This window comes from Trachemys scripta, chromosome 4 (assembly GCF_013100865.1).
Source record: "Trachemys scripta elegans isolate TJP31775 chromosome 4, CAS_Tse_1.0, whole genome shotgun sequence".
Taxonomy (NCBI): domain Eukaryota; kingdom Metazoa; phylum Chordata; order Testudines; family Emydidae; genus Trachemys; species Trachemys scripta.
The window spans coordinates 61,025,121-61,048,262 of record NC_048301.1 but is presented as its reverse complement, the minus strand read 5'-3'; the positions used below and the strand labels follow the sequence as shown (position 1 = coordinate 61,048,262).

At 45.1% G+C, this 23,142-nt stretch overlaps 1 protein-coding gene across 1 annotated transcript in view; it reads right to left on the bottom strand.

Annotated features, from left to right (window-relative positions):
• Positions 1–9,134: 9,134 nt before the first annotated feature.
• Positions 9,135–23,142, bottom strand: part of ITPKA (inositol-trisphosphate 3-kinase A) — a 53,528-nt gene continuing 39,520 nt past the window's right edge. The window contains exons 3-7 of the mRNA XM_034769114.1: positions 21,993–22,206; positions 19,328–19,532; positions 13,492–13,593; positions 12,162–12,233; positions 9,135–11,117 (exon numbers count right to left, since the gene is read on the bottom strand). Coding sequence (XP_034625005.1) covers positions 10,914–11,117; positions 12,162–12,233; positions 13,492–13,593; positions 19,328–19,532; positions 21,993–22,206 — 797 coding nt within the window. The 3' untranslated portion in view covers positions 9,135–10,913. The remainder of the gene's footprint in view (positions 11,118–12,161; positions 12,234–13,491; positions 13,594–19,327; positions 19,533–21,992; positions 22,207–23,142) is intronic.

Here is a 23,142-nt window from a genome sequence, read left to right as displayed (position 1 = left end):
CTGCTTCCTCTGCACCCCGCTAGCTACGCTACTGGTCAGGACCTCACACTAGGAGAGTATGTATCTGAAAGGGCAAACTGGAACTTCTTCTTTGGTCTCTTATTTCCTCCATTCAACTTTCAGATTCTTTCAGATGGGTAATGTTGTAACATCAGAAGTGTTCTGCTGCATCTTCCAACACTCGGATTCCCAATCTAATGAGGAAAATTACATTCCATCAAGAGTGTTCCCTCCTATTGAGCCAGTGCCACTGGTTTCAGGATATAAATAACAATGGCATTGCTGCACTGACTCAGAGTCCAGTGGTTCATGAAAGGAATCACTCAATCTGCTCATGTGAAGAAAAAAAAAAAAGAACCTACCATCCAATTGTTACAGTTGGCTGGAAATGACAAACAACATAACCACTCTTTTGATCTAACATACCAAAAATCATGTGCTGTGGCAGCAGCAGCAGCAAACTTAAAAAGGCCATTGTGTTCCCCAGAGCTTTGCACATTCCAATGATGCTGGTGCCCTGACAGGGAAGTAACCAAATACAGCCACGTTTGCACTTGCTTTATCGGCAGAAATACCAGAGGAACATTAAATTGAAATCAATGCTGCAACTGAGAAAAACAGAAGAAGTGGGAGGGGAAAATATTATTTCAGGCTCCTCAGAGCATGTTTTTAAAAACATGAAGAGAAAACAATGTATTTTAAAAAAATAATTAATGGAGTTGATTGCATCCCTTTGACTGGTGAAGAAAACTTGCTTCTTACCTCAGGGGCTAACTTACCTCACAGTTCCTGACCCTGGAGGTTTGGGAAAAGTTCTAATCAATGCCCAACTACACTACATTGTGAGAACTGAACTTTTCCTTTCTTTAAATGGACTTTACCTGGGATGAACTGTATTTTTAAAAGGACTGTAGTATTCAGCAGTAATAGCCCGTATTACAGTGGCACCACTGCTATAAACTGAAGATTTAGGGTCATTACTGTAGAATGCTGGGTTCTTGATGTTGTTTATTTTAAATACATAATCTAGAAACTCCTCTGAGGTGGACTTAACTGAGACAAGGAGTGCATCTTGAAGGGAAACCACCAAGAAGTGTTTTATTTGAGCATAAATCTTAAAATGCCTTTTCATAAAGCAGGACTGGATACTTCAGCCACCTTGGAAGTCAAAACAACAGCTTGGTTTTATGCACCTGTCTCTCCTTGTGGGAAGCCCTTACAGCAGAATATAGTTTCTTCTTGACCTCTTAATAGCGCAGCCCTGTCAGTTAAGGAGGCAGGTCCATGTTCTGGAAGAAGAGTTGTTATTTAAAAGACTTCCTACTGTAGTTTGAGGTTAATCTGAAATTTACTGGTTAGAGCCTACCAAACAAAGAGACTGAAAAGGTAAAGGCAGCATTGGTTGTATGCCCCAAACCATCTCAGAAGTGCTTTCCCTTGGTGCCATTTCTGAATTCCTGGCTGCCCACGTTCAGGTAACAGGGGAGGGTTAGCTGTGTGGAAGGAGGATGGAAAGGGTGCCCCAAAACTTCATTGATCTGTAGAGTCTATCAGAAATGCAGCTCCTTCAATCACCATCTTTATGTTTAGTGTGAAAGGAGAGCCCCAAGGATACACATACGTTTCATAAAGCAGCTGTTCCCTTCAGACAGGAAACCAAAGTGTGAATACACCGAGAGCTCTGCCTTACACCTCACCTATGTTTCCTGAGTGAAGAGTGGCTGCTGCATTCATAGTGGTCAGGATCACTTCACACCCCGCATAGGCGTATAGTCGGTGTACACAATTTGGCATAACAAGCAGTCTCCTCGAAGGAGATGGTTAACTGTAAGCACAGATTCCATTTCCTCTGCAACGACAATTCATGTGTGGTGCCGAGAAGCACACAGCTGAAGTGGTTGCATTTCATTTCACACCAGCAAGAAGTGCCGGGTGTCTCCAACTCAGGGTTAAGGTCAGTCAGTGACTTACAGTTTGTCTCATAGCTTCCTCTACTCTTCAGGACCACTGGCTATAGAATGGATAGTTTCAAACACCATCAGTTCTCAGCCCCTTTGGTGGTGATAGGTCCACTTCTGCCAATGGAGCTTGCATTGAGAAAACCAAATCAATGTAATGGAATTATAGATTTTGATGGCCAAAATAATACCTCATTATGATCCTTGGTGTGAGGTAAATGGATGTAAGGATACAAGTAGCTCCCAGATGCGAGGGATTGTTCCAGGAGGGCTGGGGCGGAAATGAAATGATTTAATAACTATTATTGCTTTTAAGAACTTTTTCCTCCCTTGCCCCCTTCTGCTTGTGGTCTTCCTCTCAGAGCTCTGCGCACCCCATCATTTATCCACCTTCCACTCCAAGCTCTGAGGCCCTGCTTCCTGGCTACCATCCTTCCAGGTGGGGAGCAATGGACAGTGTCTATCCTTGGATCTCCTCAGTGCAGATCCTTAACTGACTAGCAGAGACACTGGTGAGTAATTCTTCCTCCTTCCAGAGGCTAAGCACATTTCCTGCCTTGCTTCCAGCTCTACATGGCCAGCTCTAGTGTATGCCAATGAGGAGCAACTACCCCTCTGTCACAACTGGCCTGAACCTATAAGCCTCGATTCCCCCCCCGTCCCCATCCCACCTATGCTCAGTAGCATGCCTCTGCCCTGCCTTCAACTCTGTCAGGTGACACTCTTACTCCCATGACTCACTCACGACTGCCTGTTTCCCCAGAGAGACACTATAAAAAGTTCTTAAACTGTTGGCACCATAGTAGTGACTCACTCTCTGCTGCTGCTGCATGTTTCTCACAATTGGGAGGGGTCAAGACCTATTGCAGTGCAGTTTCTTAAGCTTGAAGTCAGCTGTAGTGGAGGTTGCAGTGAAGGCATTTGCCCACGCTGGTGTGATTCAGATACATGAAGATCTTTACTTGCTGGTTCTGATCACACTTTCATGGGCCAGCTATGCCTACCCACTTTCAGATGTCACCGACCTCCATTATTCTGGTGCAATTGGTGGTACATATCAAGGAGAAGGTGACGTGTAGAAAACAAAGCCAGGGGGATGAGTGAGTGGGGTGGGAAGTAACATACTGTCTTCCCTTGCTGGACCTTTTCCTAGTACCAAACTGACTATGCACAAGACTGCAAAACTGCCTATGGACTAGACAGTTCTGCTTCATTCCGCAGTGGAGATGACTACAGGAGACATAGGCACATTCTACCTCCACCCCACAATCCTCCAAAATTAATGACTTTTAATGACGTGACAGTGAGGCTCAGAAATGAGCGAAGAATGCTGTGGAGTGCCTGAGTGCACTGTGGCTAGTTCACGCCAGTGCCATTTCCTCTCTTCCCCCCCTCCCCCTTCGGATGCACTGCATTGATTCCCAAATTTAGAAAGCGAGACAGCGATTAACAACAGGTTAGGAAGTGAGGTGGGCTAAGGCTAAGAATGGGACATTATCACCATCAGTGTTTCTCAGGCCCCCCTCACCACAGCATCTAGGTGCCATTGTCTAAATGTAACAACATCAAGTTCTTCTAGGAAAAGAACCAACCTCTCCCCCCTCGCCCTTGGATAAAAGCCGCTTACTTATGCGTAGTTGATTCTAGCTGGAGCCTTCCAGGATCAGGAGAGAACATGGAACTGCCCAGATGGAACAATTAACCACAATAATGGGGGAGAAGGTGGGGGGGGGCAGTTCAGAAGCATCCAAGTTACGAGCACCAGTCCTATTGAAGTTCAATGGGCCTAACTCACTTAGCTGCCTTGGAAAATCCCACCCACTAATATTACGTACAACACTACTAGAGGGTAATTCCCCTCTCATGATATTGTATGTCCAATCCAAAATCTTATTACTCTAGGCACAATTAACCACACCAATGGCACATGCCACAGTCTTGAGAGCCTAACATGCTGGGAGGAGCTTGAGCCTGATAACTCATACACTTAGAATGCCCAAATTAGAGGATTACGGGTAACAGATTTTTAATTGCCTTTATTTATTTTTTTAAGACACTCTCAGTCAATAGCGAATGAACGAACCAACTTTGTCAGCATTGGGCTAGATTAGCATGGTAGCTAAAGCCCCAAAGGATTTGGTTCTGGCAGAGTTGTGCTTTAAAAATGGGACCCTTCCACACAGTCTTCAAACACTGGCGCGTCATGGGAATGTTGTATAAAACCCCTGCTCAGCTTGATGGGTCTTTTAATCTTTGCATTTAGCTTTGCACTTTAATAACTTAGTAAATGACCAAACTTAGTGTAAATGACCAAAATATTTTTTTAAGTAAATAAATACTCGTTTCTGGCATAGTCTTAAGGGCCCTACTCATCCTTCCTTGAAGTTAATGGACTTTCCATTGCCTGGGAGTCAGATGATGTCTGAAGACATCAGGGCAGTAAAGATGTCCTTTGAGTCATGTGTCAGGCACAAAGGAGACATTACACTAGCAGTTGTCTGGAGGAGGTAATTTATAGCTCCCCCCCGCCACCCAGGCTAGTGATTAAGATGGCTTCATGCTGTGAGTGTTTAATACTGTCTTGAAATCAGGACCTGCTTTTTTGCTCAAGACGTTTTAATCTTACACCTATTTGCTTTGATTGATGATTTATGCTGCTTTTTACAACCCCATTATGTTACAGTTTCCTCTCTAAACTGTAACACAGAAAAACCAAATTAATCAGGAGTCTAACTGGTCTTTCTTTTTGGAATTAACTTTCTGCCTTTGTCTGCTTCCCTCTCACCCCACCTTTTATATCCACTTTCCTCGAGTCCCTATGCTCCTTCCCCAGCTAGTTTGTATCTTCTTCTGATACCCACTTTTAAATAAGCTTTAAACTAAATAGGCAGAGTTTAAAATACCATTGACTGAAAATACCCTCCCCAGCCCTGTTATCACAACACTTTCCTAAGGTTGGTTTCATTCTCTCTGGTCCTCCATCTTGGGCCAGGTCTACACTAGGAGCGCTTTGCTGGTGTAGCTATACTATACTAGGAGCACACTCCTTGTATGGATGCAACTTTTGCCATTATAGCTTCACACACACCCCACCATACTGCCAAAAGGGCAGATATATTAGTATAACTGCTTCTACACTAAGCATTTTTGCCAGCAAAGCTATGTGAATCACAGCCCTGACTGCCATAGGTATAGTAGCAAGGGTTTGCCGTGTGAACCTGGCCTACCTCTGTCATCCCAGCCTGTTTATCCTTCCTACCCTAATTTAGAAAAAAACAAATCCCATCCTTATGAGGGACAATACCATTGGGTATCTTTACACTGCAATTAAATGCCCACAGCTGGCCTGCATCAGCTGACTTGGGGCTCAGTCTCTGGGACTGTAAAATTGCAGTATAGATGCTCAGGCTGGAGCCAGAGCTCTGGGACCTCGCAAGGTGGGTGGGTCTCCAGCCCAAGGCCCAAACATTGGCCTGCAGCCGACCCAGGCCAGACTGTTTAATTGCAGTGTAGACATACCGGTTGAGACCCTAGAGCCTTGTCCCACTTCCTTATTTAACTGAATTGCTTTTGATCTGTTGTTACCACTGCTTATGGCAACACTGCGCTGACCTACCCTTTGGGTCACTGTAAATAAATAGATACCAATTCTGCTTCTATGCAATTTCAAGCCAGATAAATGTATACTTCTATATTTGCAATACAAAAATAAAGAGATGCTAACAGTGTCTATTTGGTCTCCTCTGTGTTAAAGTTAACACCATCTGGATACAGGGGAGAGAACTAGGTCTCTGTGAAAAATTGCCAGCCCAGAGCCAGATGGTTGAAAGGACAGAGCACTGCTCTTCCTCTGGTAGCACCTAGTACAGGTTCCCTGCTGGAATCATCAGCTGCTCTGAGTGTGGAGAGATCAACTCAGCTGCTGTGAATCATTGGGTTTTAGGACACCGAAGCAGAGATTTTCACGGGCCAGTACCTAGATCCTTGCGGAAGCCATTAAGTTCAGTGTGAGATTAGGGATAGATTCAGTCTCTCTCTGATAGGCAAAGGGATCCAGTTCAAATGGGCCTTTGTATTCCACGTGACTTGGGGGCAGATTTGTAAAGGTACCTAAGCACCTAAAGACACCGATAGGAAGGTAGGATGCCCAAGACCAATAGGACTCAGGCACCTGTGTGCTTTTGGAAATCCCACTGGGTGCCTAGCTACATCTTCAGGTGCCTACATGCTTTTTAAAATCTGGCCCTGAGCAGAAGGATCTCCTTCCTCATCATCCATGAGTGTCTTATCAGTGCGTAACTTAAAGACAGCCAGGAGCCCAGCCTCCAGGAGCTAGTGGAGCAACAGGCACAATCTTGAGCCAACCTCAGCTAGTCCACTGGGGACAGTCAACAGGATATCCTGAATTGCTGCTCCCACCTGCAATGGAGTTTGGCTGTGCTCCTGTTTTGTGGTGGCAAGAGCTGACCAATGACTACAGTAGCCTCCCTGGAAGTACAAAGCTGTGCTGGTTTCCCATCATGCAGAATTTCACTGCTCTCTTTCCTCTATTTGCAATTCCTTGGGCATCCCCAGTAAAAACAAGGTACACTGGAAGTGGTGTGTGCCATGTGCCACCAAGGTCTACAGAAACAGCAGCAAACTCAGGGAGAGAGCTGGCGATTGAGTCCACTCCCACCCCTTATGCTCATTCCAAAACAGCAGGATTCTCGGAGGATGCCATTTCCATATTTCCACCCTACCCCTTCCAAAGGCAGCAGGATTATTGGAGCAGAAACCGGTGACTCAATGCTCCTTCCAGAAGTTGATAGAAATCATTCATTGGGGGAAATCATTGGCAGACAAGACCTTCCCTTGGGAGACAGTAGGAGTCCTTTGTCACACACTTCCCAGTTCCTCCCAAGAAACCTTCCATTGCAAGAGATGGAACATTTTCTAGACTGAGCTCAGTTTGAGTAGAAGTAAATTCAAAACGACAGCACATGATGTGACCAATTAAGGAAGTATTTGTTCTGGTTTCTCTTCTAACCTTCAGGGCTCAAGTCCTATTATATCAAATAGGTCTTCAGTATTGGGATGAACTCCCACATCAAACACAGCTCTTAGAATATTTAAAGAGCAACAATGACAACAAAATGCAAGCTGTGGTGTGCTGTTGCCCTGCAAAGCCAATATAAAACATTTACCCATCCATCGGCACAACTACCAAACATTTCCTTACAGGAACTTCAAAGAAGTCCAACAGAAACACTTGGAGAAATAATCTCCTGCAGGGTTTCTCTGTGGAGGAGAGAAAAAGAAATCACACTTCAAGTATCAAACCATGTTGGATGGCTTTTTTTCCCCCCCAAACTCATTTATTTGGTAACGTACACACCTTGGAATAACAAGTACTCAAACGATACAGTCAGAATGTCAAAAATGACCTTGGTCATAATTGCATTGTAGTGTTCAGAACAGGATGCACTGTAGAGGATACAGGCCATTAGCTCTCAGTATCTTGATAATAACAAACAGTAATAATAATAATACAAAAAATAAGCAAGGGCCCTCTGTATTGTTTACGGGTTTGGTCCAACTCCCAGTGAAGTCTTTCCATTTACTTCAACAGGAATTGGATCAGACCCAAAGGGACTACTTCCCTCTGTATAACTTTATAAAAGAGAGATTTCAATTTGTACTTCTTGGGCTGAGTTTCATCTGAACTTGCATCCTTCAGGGATGGACAAAAATCAGTTGTTTTTAATTCAGTTGAACTATTTCTTTGCATTTCTCTATACTGCATCTTTCCTCCAAGGATCTCAAAGCACCCTATGAACAATATTTAATGAAGCCTCACAACATCCCTGTGAGGTAGGTAAGTATTATTGTTCCCATTTTACAGATGGGAAAACTGAGGCATAGGAAATTTGCCCATGAGCACAGAGCAAGTCAGTGGCAGAGATAGGAAATAGTCTAGGAGTCCTGGCTCCCAGTTCCATGTTTTAACTGCTGTACAAAATTCCCTCCCCTTTCTTCTTTCATATAACTGACTCCACAGCTGACTACTAGTAAGTAGGAGATGGACTGTAGCTTCCTCCAAACTAGTTCTGGTATAGGCCAAAAAGCCACTTCAAAACAACTTTGCTACAACTGTCATTTTGAAATGGACTAAGTTTCACAGCTCGATGTCTCTTGTAATAAAGCTTCTCTTTCCGCTGTCCTCTCCAACAAGTACACAGGAATGGATCTCTTTCCATGACAGAGCATTTTCCCCTGAGACTGTCTACTTCAAGACACCTTTTCAAATGAGAGCACTGCTGGTTTTGGAGCCATTGCTTCCATATTGCCTCCGGCTTCCATTTGGAACTGTAGAACTAAATGGACTTGACATGAGTCCTAGATAGATCTTGGTTTCTAAATTCTGCTCAAAGGAAATTCATCACCAATTTTTCCCTAGAGCATGAGGTTGCATGGGTGCAGAATGCTTGCACATGTAGTACCAAAAGAAAGAAATTTAACCCTGACTGCCAATTAAAACTAGACAGGACAAAGAGTTGTTAAATGAACCTTAAGTAATAATTTTGCACTTACAGGGAGAATTGCTGCATGACCATCTCTAACTTCTGTGATTTTATTATTTTTTGCCCCTGACAGGACTGCCTGAAGTAACAATCACATACTGAAGGCCAGGGGTTTTCTCATCTAATTATCCCCGTAAGAATTCAGATTCAAGCTGTAAAGAACAATTTGTGTTTCCTAGTCTATTACCCATTCTCTTGAATCACTGCAAGCAGAGTTGTTTTTATTAGGGCTCTGGGAAAGTAGGAAAAAATTTTCACCATATTTTTGGCAAATTTCACTGCAGGTCGTTGTGCTGTTTTAGAATATTTCACAACATAGGGGCATTTGGAAGAAAACCATGCATGCTTTCTACCAAAAACTGCATTCACTTGAAAAGGGACCTACATTTTCTGTAAGTCATGTCCTATTTCAAGCAAACTTGTATCTTTTTCAGCTCAAAAACAGGACCATTTTCACTGAATATAAATCCCAAAAGAGTCACAAACATAGGGAAAGTTTTGAATTTTCAATGAAATATAAAAACAAATTTCAGATTTTGAGCAATTTCAGTTTTGGTGTAAAATATTCACACTGCTCTATTTCGATTGCTTCTCCAGTAGTACCTTGCAGTAGTACCTTGCAGTAGTACCTTGTATAACTGACCTTCTAGGTCATTATTGGCATGGTCAGCACTATGAACATCAATGCTTTCTTTAATGTGGATGAAAAATAACTGAGGTTATTAGGATTGACTGGGCTCCAACTAGAGTACATGAACCAAAGTGGCTTCCTTTAGAAGTTATCCTAGGCTCCTCAACCCTTAATATAACCATTACATGTTCATTTAGTTCCAAACAAGAATTGTACAGTCTCATTTACCTCATTTTGCAGTGATCATTGGTGTAGTGATTCCCAACAGAAGCAAGGAACTACTTTCAGTTATTCCAAAGTTTCTGAAGTTTCTTTTGACCACGATTGTATTGGCAAAAGAGAGTGATTTCTGATCAACTGATGTTGCTTAAACACCTTTTAACTTCTAAAAGCAAGTGATTTTAAAAACTGTATGGTCTTGTTACATGGTTGATGGCTCCAACTTGGAAACTGCATTGTCAGATATCTGGATATGGGATGAGCACGGAAATGTTAATTTATATTGTGGTAGCACCTAGGGGCCTCAATCAGGGGATATAGCACAGCAATCAGACCTCTAGTCTAGCTAATGTAATACCTTGCTTTCAAAAGTGGTGAATACCTCATGCTTCCAAGGAAGAATGCCCATAATAAATATAGCCAACAGTGTAATGCTGTCTATAGGGATACAATTCCTTTCTGATCCACTCAGCCTATGCCCTGACACTTTTGATGTGGCAAAAGAAAGAACATGGCACCACTAGGAAATCTGACTCACAAGCAAAAAGATGGAACGTCTAAGCCTTAGTGTAAAATGGCATGTTGATAACTGGCTTGCTAGTATTTAGATGGATTTGTTTTTTTCTCTAAAATAACTAAGCCCTTGAAAAATAAACTTTGTCCCCCAATCCACCTGCTAAAGAGAGATGCCACTGACCTTCACAAATGCTGTCCAGCTGCAAGAACCAGCATTACCACTTCACCAGCCGCTTGTATAACATACACACTTTGAAAGTCACATGGTGCTAGAGACAACATGGTGCTATTTACTTAACGGGCTATCTGTGACTTCATTAGGAACTACCTGAAAATAGTTAAGAATGTTCTTAGATAGAAAAGAGAATAGGCCAGGGCAAGGAGTCAGAGAAAATGTCAACTGCAGCTGTCCCTTGCAGACACTAAACCAACCACTGCCATGAACTATAATCACCCTTCTCCCCCTGTTTTCTGGGCCTTGTTCCTGGGCAAGTTACCATCTTGCACACTCTTGTAATGTAATACAACAGCTGGGGCTGGCCTTGCCTAATCTATAACATAAATGGCAGCCTACGGACTTGGGGTTAGGGAGCAAACACTCCTGTTGTTTTCAAAGCAATGCCATCCAGTGGAGAATTCTGCTCAACCCTCCCCATACCCTCAAGCAATCTGCCATTTACTCTGGTTCACTAAAGGGTAATCTAGAGTCACTTTGGTTCACCTGAAATCAGAGTCACTCTGATTTACTGTACAAACCTCCTGGATTCATGCTGGTTTGGTTCCTGATTCACTGAGGACCAATCCGAGGTTAATCTGATTCACTAAAGACCAATCCTGAGTCACTCTGGTTCATGGAGGGCCATTGCAGTCACTTTGATCATGAACAGCCTGGCTCTGAAAGCAGCTCCATTTGCACTGCAATAACCCCAGGAGTTTGGAGAGAGTTAAAGGAGTTTCCCTCTAATGAAGAGATCCCAGTAGAGTGGAAGATTACAAAGCAGCTCCTGAGTTTGTGCGAGTCTCTTCTCATCTTTCAGTGATGCTGTCTAAGATACTAATCAAATTGTCCAATCCCAGCAGGTACCCATCCTCCCGGTTGCCTTCCTGCCAGGGGATCCTGTGGTCCAAGGTCTGCCCATCAGGGAGAAGCGTGGTCTTTCCAAAATCAATCAGCCATACATTGGCATGTCCGCTGTCATCATGCACAAAGAGTAGTGAACTTCCAATGACCTGCAGGGTAGAGATTGGTGATGATATGCACCATATGATGATACCCTGACCCTCCCACTTCCCTGCCATGAGCAAGGCCCCATCAGCTCTACCTGTACAGACAAGTGATGGCTGCTGAGCTGCAAAGCCTATGCAATGACAAGCAGTGTGCCAGCTGCTCATTGTAACCTGACTGCACTGTACTGATAGAGGGGCATCGAGGGACAGGACTCCAGCAGAGAGGGAACAGAAGTGAATCTTAAGCTCATTGACAATGTATCTAGGTTATTTGGGAGGGGACAAGAGGCCTGGCGAGAGATCATGGCCCAAACCAATTACTGAGTAACAAAAATCCTGCCAGCGGCTAAGGGGGAATTACTACCAACAGTGTAAAATAAAGGGCCAGACCTCAAAGCTTCAAACAAACACAGTCTGCTAAGGACGACTGTGCCAGTCACAGCCTCACACCTGCCATCATGCAGTGAAGTTCCTAAATCTGGTTCAACCCTGCATATCCACAAATCTCATAGCTTGAAGTGTAGTAAATACACCAATAATGCTGTGTAACTACCCGTGACATTCCCTTCTCTACAGCCATGCCTGCTAGGGGAAACTGGGGAACTTATTTACACTGCTGTAAATCAGGAGGAACTCCACTGAAGTTGTTAGTCTGAAATCAGACTCAGGTTCTCCCACTGACCAAATGAGAGACCTCATGGCACCAGCACCCCTAGCCCGACTCCTCTGGGAGCCAACCAGAAGTAGAGTAGCTGTGAGAAGCTAGCACTGGCAAACCATTCCTTACAGTGAACTCCTGCTGGGGGAAGCTGGGGTTGGAGGACTTGTCACCTCTCAACTGGAACAGTATTCTCTTGGGAAGGAGACTTGGTGGCTCATGTGATGTTAACACGTATTGGTTCTCTGCTCTGCGGTACTCTCCTCGAGCCCCTCTCTTGCCAACAGGCTAGTCTAAAAGCTTATCTGAATGGCAAGCTGAGGCCAGCAAGGAGTCCCCACACAGGCAGCGCTGCCCCCCCCACCCCTATGCGCTCACCCATAACTCACCTCATGTCGTTTAAAGAAGTCTGAGGACTCGAGGATAAGGTGGATATCATGCAGACGCTTGAGGTATTTTTTCTGAAACGGGGAGGAAAAAACCCATGCACATTTTAAGGTCACTTTGGGGAGAGAAAACAAATAATAAGAGGGAGCAAAATCAATCTCTGGTGCAACTTCACTGACATCAATGGTGTTACACCAAGGATAGATTTGCCACAAGCTTGTCACTTAATACATGCCCCTACAAAGGCTCACAGCTTTGCAATGCCTGAGCCAGTCTGTAGGCAGGAAAGGGTGGTACTTGACTTACAATGGTCATTATAATGGGGAGATACTCTTCATTCTAGGACACACCCTTTAGGCTCATGTAGTCCGAAATCTGTTCTAAAAACTATATTTCAGTAACCTGCATGTTCTCAAATGAACACAGTAGTGTCGCGTGAGGCAAGGGCTTATGTGCACTGGCTTCACACATCCCAACAAACTCAGCCTCCTGGCTATAGAACCAGTGGTGTGTCACCTGGCTGCAGAGCCAGGATCTTAAGGCTTCAGCATCCCTCATTTCAGACAGAGGAACGGATATGTTCTGACAATCCCTCTCTCTCCCCACAATGAGAAGTCTATTTTGTTAGGAGAGGATGAGTGTGAGCCAAATTTGGGGCCTGTCAAACTGTTTTCCCACTGCTCAGCACTTTTGATAAGGTGGGGGGAAAATGCTCCTCAAATGCTACCCTGTGTTACCCTGGTACATTGTCTTTGAAGTGCGGACGTTCCACTGAGGTGGCCTCTGTGTGTGACAGTGGAATGAGACAGCAACCTTTGAGGTCATGAGACATGTTATATCCTACCCATGGAGGCCACAGCTCAGGCCAGCAGAGAAGGAGTTAACATTATCCATTCAAAGACCAGGGCGTGGGAGTACAGAAGTTGCTTTTCAAGCAAAGTTTCACACATGGCAACACAATGCACCACCAATCTCCCTCCTGCTCTCATTTCCTTGCTTGTCTTCATAGATTAAACTTGTGATTCACATGTTTTCTTGTTAACACACCTTGTGTTCAGACACCAATGCCAGAGTCATGACACATCACGAGGTAGCCACTGCACTCTGAAGCAAAGGGCAAACCACTTGTTAGCCTGTCTCACTTTTTGCTAACTCAAGGTGTCTGCAGTGAAAACACACAGCCACAACCAAATCACAATCACCGATGGATGATGATCTGCCAACCCCTATCCATAACCCACTCCTTCACCACTCCCACCCTCTAGATTTTCTTCTTCGGAAGTTTCTGGTCACGTGTCACAAAGTGGTCTGAATGAACCACGCAAGACTCACCAGAATAGTTGCGTTGCCCTCAATGAATTCCATAAAAACCTGGAAAACTTGCTCCCGTGTCTTAGTTGTTTTGAAGTTTGTGTTACAAGTCCCATCAGCCCTCTGCACACAAACACGGAGAGAGAGAAAGAAGGGTTTATATCATATATCATTCAGCCAATCAGTAAACCTTCCTGAATCATCAACAGCTCAGTCTATCTGTCATCAATCAATAGAAGTGGGTGGCTGGGTGGGAAGAGATGATAAATCAAGCAAGAGCTGAAGAGGAAGAGAGAGAAAGACAGAATACCTTTGAATAACACTTGGTTTCCTGTTGACTGCACTTTCAAAAGACCTCTCGGATATTGTTAGCCTGTGGGAGGGTTTCCCTCTCACCTCGCAAGGGACTGTAACTTGCTAAGTGTAGTGGGTCAACCACAGGGTGCTCTTTGGTTGCATTCTCTTCTAGACTGACAGGTATCCCCCCATGGCTGTGTGTGGGAGGGGACATTCTGTGGTCTCTCAAACCCAGTTTGTGTTAATCCATCTCTCTTTCAGTGGGGAAACCACAGGGCTGTGGGTGGGACTCTTAGTCCACAATAAAATATCTTTTCATATTAGCATGTCCTAAGTCACAGAAAAGACAGTTATTTGCTGATAATAAAAACTCGGTATTTGCAACAGCGTGGCTGTGTTTGCACAAACATGCATACCAATGTACAAAGTATGTGTGTAAATTTGCAAGGGAAAATGTGTTTGGGAGCATGTATTTAATTGCATCTAGAAGAAAGTTTAGAGTGTCTGTGTATTTGTAATGCAACTCCACAGAGCAATGGGGTGCAGACACATATGTGTCTGTAGTTATCAGCATGTGTCTGAAGTTGTATGTATATGAGATGGGTGTGTGAATCTGGGCCCAACTGTCAACGTGCACTCTGGGTGACCTTCTGGATGTCACCATGTCCAAAAATAAGTATTCATTTCATATGTAGAGTGTCCATGCATGATACAGACCAGTAACAGTAGCCGGTAGCTTACATTTATAAGAAGGATGCAATGTTATAAAGCAACATCCCTCCTCATCATATTAATAAAATGAACTGCAGCATTTTCATTATAGGAGTAAATCAAGCACATAGAGACATTTGTCTTCCTCCTACAAGATAAAGTGACTGCACCAAAATTGGGTAAAATTCAGTTCTGGTCTAAGCAAGTGAAACACCATTTACACCAGAGAAGAATATGACATGTACTGTTAAACTTCTAGGATTATCATACAAGAAAGTTAACTGACTGCATGGCAAAACTAGTCATAACACCCTCCCACTTCGCAGACTATTTTACAGAAGAATAAACTACTTTTACTCCAAGACTGTGGGCCAGATTTGAATGTGGTGGTGTAAGGCTGATGAGGCATGTGCATATTATGCAACTGAAGTGCAGTAGGTAGGCAGTGGAATTGAGGAGCAATCTGAAGTGCTGTACAGTGGCACACCAATGTGTACGGAGGAGTTTGGAATTTCAATCTGCTGTCTAAATGGCATGCTAGCTGTGCGTGTCTGTACTCCCGTGACACCAGCAAAATACCAATGGGAGGACACTTGTTCTGAAAACGCATCCCACATGATTTTAATACTCTAACAAAGCTTTGCATGGCTGCTATGTTCTAGCCAGGTAACACACTTTTTTATTTTAATTTGTGGTTGCATAAGGCACTTGCTCCCTTATCTTTCAGAAGTGCCTTCATGATTTTGTTACCCTACAGTGGCTAGTTGGGAAATACCAAGCATGCTTGCTGCCTTTATGCTCCCATTAAACACACATCCAGCTCTGAGCTATACCATCCCTTCCATTCTAGATCATTTGGCTTGTGCCTTAATCCAAAGAGCAGCTGGCATGGCCATGCTCAAACCACATCTGTCTTCCCTGAAGCCATGCCTCTGTCAATCACTCCATCAGTCCCCTACCATACCTGCAAGTGTAAGGGCTTCTCTACATGGGGGGTTACTGCACGACAAGCCAGGGTGTGAATCTACAGCACACAAAGCCTTGAGGCCCCATTCAAGTGCCCTCCATACACTGCACACCTCCCCAGCTGCTGTGCCACTCTTTGTACCTTCCACCTCCCGAGCCAATGCCATGGCTGACCACACATGCCACCCTAAGGGATGGTGTTGCTTGTACACTCCCTGCATGGCCTCTCTGCGCTCCCACAGGGGGAGGTGCAGTTCTGCATTGCTTCCACTACAGTGTTTTGGCTACATGCCACAATCGAGCCCTAAAACAATATATTACTATTTTATTATTATATAATGCCTTCCAGGCAAGGATCTAAATCGCTTTACAAATATTAATGAATTAAAATCTCACAGCGCCTGGGGAAGAAGGGAAGTATGGTCATCCTCATGTAATAACTGCAGGAACTGAGAGGTTAAGTGACTTTCAATATTGCAAAGTGAGTCAGTGACAGAATGAGAAATACAACCCAGAGCTCCCGATTCCTAGCCCTATACTTTAGCCAGAAGACCATCCTTTTACAAGGAGACACAGTGTGATAGACTCCATTGGCGTTTACACTAATGGAGCCATCATCCCTGCAATTCATCACGTTGTTCAGACTGTCACTTGGAGAGAAGATTCTTGCTTCTGAGGCTTGCAGGCACACAGACCAAGTGCCTTCTGCTCTAAGACAACCAAAAGGCTCCACTTATCTTTCCTGCCTCTTGCATTAGAGACAAGTCCAATACTGCAGTGAGAGTTAATAAAGGGCTGAATAAATCTTGACTTATTTCAGGGATATGGGCACGATGTAGGGAAAGAAGATGCTGCGGGATGGATTAACCACAAGAGTAGGTACACAGTTCAGCAGGAAGGAACATATGTAGTGAATCAAATCTCATTTGGGGGCCACTTAACCAAAGGGCCTCTATGATTTCACTCTCATTGGTTTTCAAATTATTGGGTGATTGTCTCTCAACAACCACTAGATGGCATCACTAGTTCTCCCACACACAAGCTCACCTTTCAAAATGGGAACCTATGAGTTTTACAGCTCTGGGGACATACAATACCAGGACCGCTCCCCGATTTGAAAACAGAACTGGGATGCCATGTGATGTAACTGTGCTCCATATGACAAAGTTGTAGTTCTGTAACACATATATAACAGACAACAATGCCAAGAGGTTAGGGCTTGAGGCTGCTGGTAGTTGGGTGGCCTGTGTTCCAAATATTGACTTGCTGTGTAGCCTGCACAACACATCAAACCTCTGCCTCAGTTTCCCTATCTGTAAAATAGGGACGATATCACCCAGCTAACTGCCTCATGGGGTGTTGTGAAGATAAATCATGCATTAAATATTTGCAGAGCTCCACAGGCATTACTTTTAGGTGTTATATTGTAGCCCAGATTGTGCCATTACGGTACTGCCCCACACCAGGAGAAACTCCAGACAACATTGTGCAGAGGCCCTTAGGGCGGTGCATCATACCTGCTCAGCCAGCCCGGATCTGGAAGAACCTGCTCCAGAATACACACTATCATTGAGCGTTTCCTGTGCAAGAAAGGGAAAGGCTCCTTGCTCCCTCTCCCAGTCACACATCAGGGCCCAGGGTAATCTGCCCCTGTGAGTCATCTGCAGTGTTTAGGATGCATTGGAATGTCTGCAGAGAGGACACGTATGGAGTGCTGATTCCATCACAGGGAAGAACTAAAGACTGAGACGATTAGCCTGGCAACATTTCTGGATGGCTAATGGGCTACTGAGGAAGAGCCAAAACCCATCAGAAGTGCCCAGGAGTAGACATAAGGCCTGAAAGTTCCCACTAGCAGCTGACTGCAGAGTTTGCTTGACAGGAGCCTGCATCAAGAAGCACCCATCACCCAGTTTGTTTTTGAGAAACGGTGCTCAGTCCCTGCAGGTCAGGGCTGTGGGGGGCAGTGTGGAGAAGCACAGCATTGCGTGAGTTTGGATACCTCATTCATTCTATAACGCTAGGAGAGATCATCAATGAGAAAGGGAAAAAGCAGCCTAGGGAAGCAGAGAAAAAGGGATAATTAAGAGAGACTTTGCCGCTACCCCTGTATGACAAAGTGAGAATGTTCTTAATGTTTTCTCTGAGTGCTGTGTGGGTGCCTCAGTTTCCCCTACGCATTTCTCAGGTGTCTCGGGGTGTGTGATTGTTGCAGAACCCTAGGGGGCCAGTGTGATGCTGTCTGCACAGAGAATGGCTGACACTCTGTCTCCTGGCAACTGATGGCCTGGGCCCCTCCTCTGCAAAGGTGCCAACTGAAGGTGTTGGAGAACAAAGATCAGGTGACCTTCTGGCATGGGAAAGAGACAAAGCCAAGAGGAGGGGCGGGAGAGTTTTCAGTTTGGAGCTGGCTGGGAAAATGGAGGGGAGCCCAGACGGCGCTCTGGCCTCCCAGGCTCCCCAAGATGGACCTGACTGAGGGGGTCCTGTTGTCTGTACCTGCAAGACTGGTCTTGGACTGTGTTCCTGTCGTCTAAATAAACCTTCTGTTTTACTGGCTGGCTGAGAGTCATGGTGAATTGCAGGAAGCCAGGGGTGCAGGGCCTTGTGTCTCCCCCAAACTTCAGGACACCCTGTACCTATCTCGTTCACCTGGGCTTCAAAAGTGGAAGTATGTTTTAGACCAGAAACCCCAGCTCTGTTATCTGACCCTGTACATGTCAACAGGCTGCCAGAGAGCTGAAATGTGCTCTGGTAAAAATCCTGAAGTCAAACCAAGCAACTCTGGTAACTAACCCCTTATATGCAATCAGCATCCCATAATGGACACTCACATATTACCTCATCACTTTAAAAATAAAGTAACATTAGTGCTTTCACTAGGAGCTGGATTGAGTTTCCAGGGCTCACTCAGAGGAAACACCATCCCAGACCACACCTGTCCATAGGAAAGAAGTCAAACTAGGCCAGACAAGACCAGACCAATCTTGGGAGGAAAAGCCAAATCCATACCAGCTGGGTGGAAAAGCCAGCAGAGGCCTACCTACAGGTCAACCCTCAAGCAACCCTGACAGTTATCTCCACTATCTGAAGGTCAAGATGGAGCCTGGTATTTTGCAGGTGGTTACCAATGAGACTGTGAGGTGGTATTTGCCCACGTGACGTACCCCCTCAGGGTATGGGTAGGGCAAACAGGCCTGAAAAGTGGAGATCGTTGGAAGTTTTCTGCAACACTGACGTAACATCATGAGCTGTAAGGACCGATCCCTTCTTGCCCGAGGAGGATTGGAAGGGGGGGTTATAGCTGAGGTCTGAACATTTGGGGTTCTGGGTCTATTGTGATTCCCCTTCCCCCCCATACTGGATATCTGCACAAATTGAAAGCGATTTGCCTAGATACTGGGAATGCTACATGATGTTTCCACATTGCTTCAGAAATGTGCAGGGTTGGAATAAATCTGTTTTACTTCAATTCACTCAGAATAAATCTGTGCACTCCCAGGATGGCTACTGGGTAAAGGTCATGGCTGTGAGCAGGAGGAGGGTATTATTCCACCAGTTCAGAATTTCCCCTTATATCAGTTTCACTTTCTTTCTGTCTACACCATGATGTAGCTATTTGGTTTCTTCTCTCAATGTTCCTGCTGTTGTTCTCAAAGCAGTTAGTGTGTTCGATGGGTTTCACATATTTCTTGCTTCACAACGCTTTTCTTATCATTGCCATAGAAGCTCTAGTCACAATCAAACAGACCATGCAGCTCCAGCTAGGAAGTCACACTGTCTTTTTGGAAACCGGGCTGATGATGACAAGTTGATCAAGCATCAAATCAGGCAAAGAAGTGAGTCTATTCAACGGGAAAGGACAGCAGTGGAAGTTGCTCACCTTAATCCCTTCTATCCTGAAGCCCAAGTTGGCACTGGAGCTGATGGTCTCTCTCCACTGCATGTAACGTGGCTTGGTCACAGCATGCTGCGTGTTCTCCTCAGCTGTGGGCGCAAGAGGATCCACCTCAATCATCTTCTTGTACATGTCCTTACGCAGCTTTGGCTTCTCCCGGGCTTTAGTCAGCTCCTCCTCCAGGTACGTCCTGCAAAAACACCACCACCCAACAAGACAATGAGAACCGCCTTGGAATCTGAAACAATAATACCACCTTGCATTTCGCCGCCATCTTCCAGCGTGGGATCTCAAAGCACTTTACCAATGATAATGGACTAAGCCTCACTCATTACACACCAATGAGGAAACTAATTATCATCACCACCCCCATTTTACATATGGGGAAACTGAGAAACAGGGGCAAAGTGACTTGCCCAAAGTGTCTTAATGAGTCTGTGGCAGAACCCAGGACTTCTGACTCTCCATTTTTGCTCTAATTACATCCTTACCTATAACTAAATCCTACAGCCCTGGTTATAGGACTTGGGAGAAACACTGGATTCCCATTCTGCACCATGACAAAGGAAAGCAAAGCTCAAATAGACCAGTGTTAGTAAACCCAAGACTGAATGAGCCTGATGGAGACTAAACGCCTCTCTCAGCTCAGGAGAGAGGAAAAACTAACTCCAGGCATGGCTACTTTTTGAGGTCCCTGAAGCCTTGTGAGGCTACATACCCCACGCATAGCGCAGAACAGGACAGAAAATAACCCTGCATCTGATTAAAAAAAGAAACGTGTAATGCAAATTATCTGCTGGACCAGAGCTCATAGCAAAGGGTGGCCCAGGGTCAGATTGAGAGGGCGGGAGGGGGCAGGGGAAGCTGTGCCCGTGTGAGTTACCACTCACTGTCGATTTTGCAGTTATTCAAAACAGAATTGTGCATGTTCTCTGAGCTCCACTGGGCTGTTTGAGCTAGTCTCTCCCTTACTGGGGCTTGAATATGCCCGTTGGCTCTTCTAGGCTCCTTGACTAGGAAGAAATAAGTGGTAGCATTTCCCAAACGCCACCCATGTGGATCACTAAAATGACAGTCACTCTGCGCAGTGAAGACATAGCCTGTTAGCCCAGATGATTGGCACCCCAGTCTGAGCACCCGGATTAGCCTCCCCCTCGTGAGAGCGTTCTTAGAGCAGAGCCCTTCTCATGTTACTACATCCTCAGAAGTTTCTGCACTTGCCCGGGTGTGTCTGGGGGCATATCCTATGGTTCTTTGTGAGGAGATTCTCTAGGATTCTTTCCCAGTCACTTGTGTCAATTGCGGGAGAACTCGTCTGTTCTGCGGGGGGGGGAGGGCACCATGGGAAGGCACTGGAGGGATTTAGCAAGCATCCTCACTACAAAGCGGGCAGGTTCCAGCCCAAGATAAAGTGGAGCTCCACCCCCCAGCCAAGTAAGCTAGCATGATCTTAAAGCATCTCCAACCCCAAATTTGCTGGGTTTACTGTGTAAATGGGAGTGGGGGGTTCGGCTGAGACCCGGATAAAAGCCTACGCTAATTGTGCAGCGAAGACCTTCAGAGTAAACTATGCAGAGCTGGGCACAATTTCTGTCCTTTCTGTCTACACTAGACTTTTTTTTATCTTGAGTTAACAGACTGATAGTTCACATGAGACACTTAACATGATTGTTATGGCTCATGTGGACACTCCCTCTGCATTAAGAACTTGAGTTCACTGACAATTAACTCCAGGTAAAGAAGTCTAGTGAATCATCTGAGTCACCCGCTCACTGAGATGCATGGGACAGTTCATACTTCTCAGAGTCAACGTTCCAGGCTCTCTGCAGACTCATCTATTTATTGGTGAGGCTTGGTTCACATTTTTTGAAGTTTTCTTCACAGCCACAACAACTAGACACTTTAAAATGCAAGCGGAGATTCTGGAGAACAAGACAGCAGAAACAGAGAGGTGGTTCCTAGACCCTGACTATCAGTCCTGTTTTCCCAGGCAGGAATAACTGCACTCCCAGGACTCAGTGGCAGCTTTGGAGAGGAGATCTCAGGTTACAATTCAGTTATCCATGTTTGGGAAGGGAATTTGACTCTTGATTTTTGAGCGATGTTTTGTATTCAGAATGGTTAATAAACTGGCCATAAGTGAGCTCTCTCACGTGGGTTGTTTTTTTCTTTACTCTCCCTAAGTCAAGTCCTATCAGGCAAGTGCTAGGTAAGCTCACATCAATCCGCCCTACTAAATAAGTCAGACTTGACCAAGATAGCATCTAAGGAGGAGAAAGAGGTCAGTGTCCAGAGGCCAGGTAGGTCACACTACTCCAGGAATGACCCCACCTTGACCTGGGCAGGGCCACCCTATGTACAGACTAACACGCCTACTACTCTGAAACCTATGTAAGGGATCATCCTCCCTATGAGCTTCAGGAAATCTTCCAAGCAGAGGTTTCCCACTGCGCCAATGTCTATGTGAGGTGTTTTGGGAATGAGACCAACTAACTCACGTCACTAGTAGGCCCTCTGCCCAGGCTTCAACCTTAGTCCCCAGAAATGAGTGCTTCATCCATCATGTGCATCATCACCCCCAGCCCACCCATTCCCCAAATTAACCACATGTACTGTATGTAGAAAGCAGGATCTTTTTCATGTCTCCCACCTGATCCCCATCTTACAGTCCATGACACAAGGCCCTTCAAAGTCAGCGAGCAAGTCATCCAGTTGAATGTATTTCTCGCCATCTCTCTCTACCACTCCATGGAAGGCAGGGACACAGGAGCGCAGAGGATCTTTCATCAGCAGCTCAAAGCACTCCTTTTCATTCTCAGAGAAGCGCTTCAGAATCGTATCGCTGTCAGCTGCCTTGAAACTCCCTGCAAAAAAAAAAAAAAAAAAAAAAAAAAAAATCGGCACATGCTGATAAGGCCAGTCTTTGTAAGAGGGAAACACCTGCACTCCCTCTTCACCCACTTCACTCTCGTGCACCAGATAAAGAGTTCCCCTGAACAGGAAAGATAACACTCTCCTTATAAAAAATAAAAGCATCCAATGCAAACACAGCCATTGGCTGTGAAAGTCCATTTGGCCAAGTTCCCATACAGGAATTTATTGCTCCAAGGAGTCTGGCTGGGCCAAGCCATGTTTTTTCCATGCTAAAGTATTCATAAGAGAATTAACATATCTAGCTGTGCCACGGAAAGTATAATGGGCCAGACTGCATTAATTTGCTGACAGCCGGGCTCTTTTTAAAGCTATCCAATATTTCCAGTGTGGGCTGTGCTCCTGAATCCAGCCCAATGTCGTACCCGCAGTGCTTGTGAGTAGCAGGGTGGGGATCAATTCCTGATCATTAAACAGCAGCAATCCACAGCCAGGAGCCAAACACTGCCTCTTTAATACATACGCCCCCAACACATACACCTCCATGTACTGCAACTCCTTTGGAGCCTTGCTTATCTACAGGTGCAAAGTGTAGCTCGATTGTTTTACAACCCTGGATTTGCATGGTATACACTGTAAACTACACTGTACTTTCAGGCAGACACTGGAAGTGATTACACTACAGCAGAGGAAGCCATGCTCCAGTCCTGCAGAATGGTAATAACATCCGAGGAGAGAGATAACTGTTAGTCCACATGGCCTGAAACAAACTCGGGCCCTAAAGTTAGAGCCGGTGTTAAGTTTCTGCCTCACTTTCACCCTTTATCACACCATGACCCTGCACATTCAGCCATTACATCTGGTCCTTCTCTGATGTGCCCCAGAATCCTTTGCACATGTGCATCAGAAGAGGTGTCGGGGTAACGCTG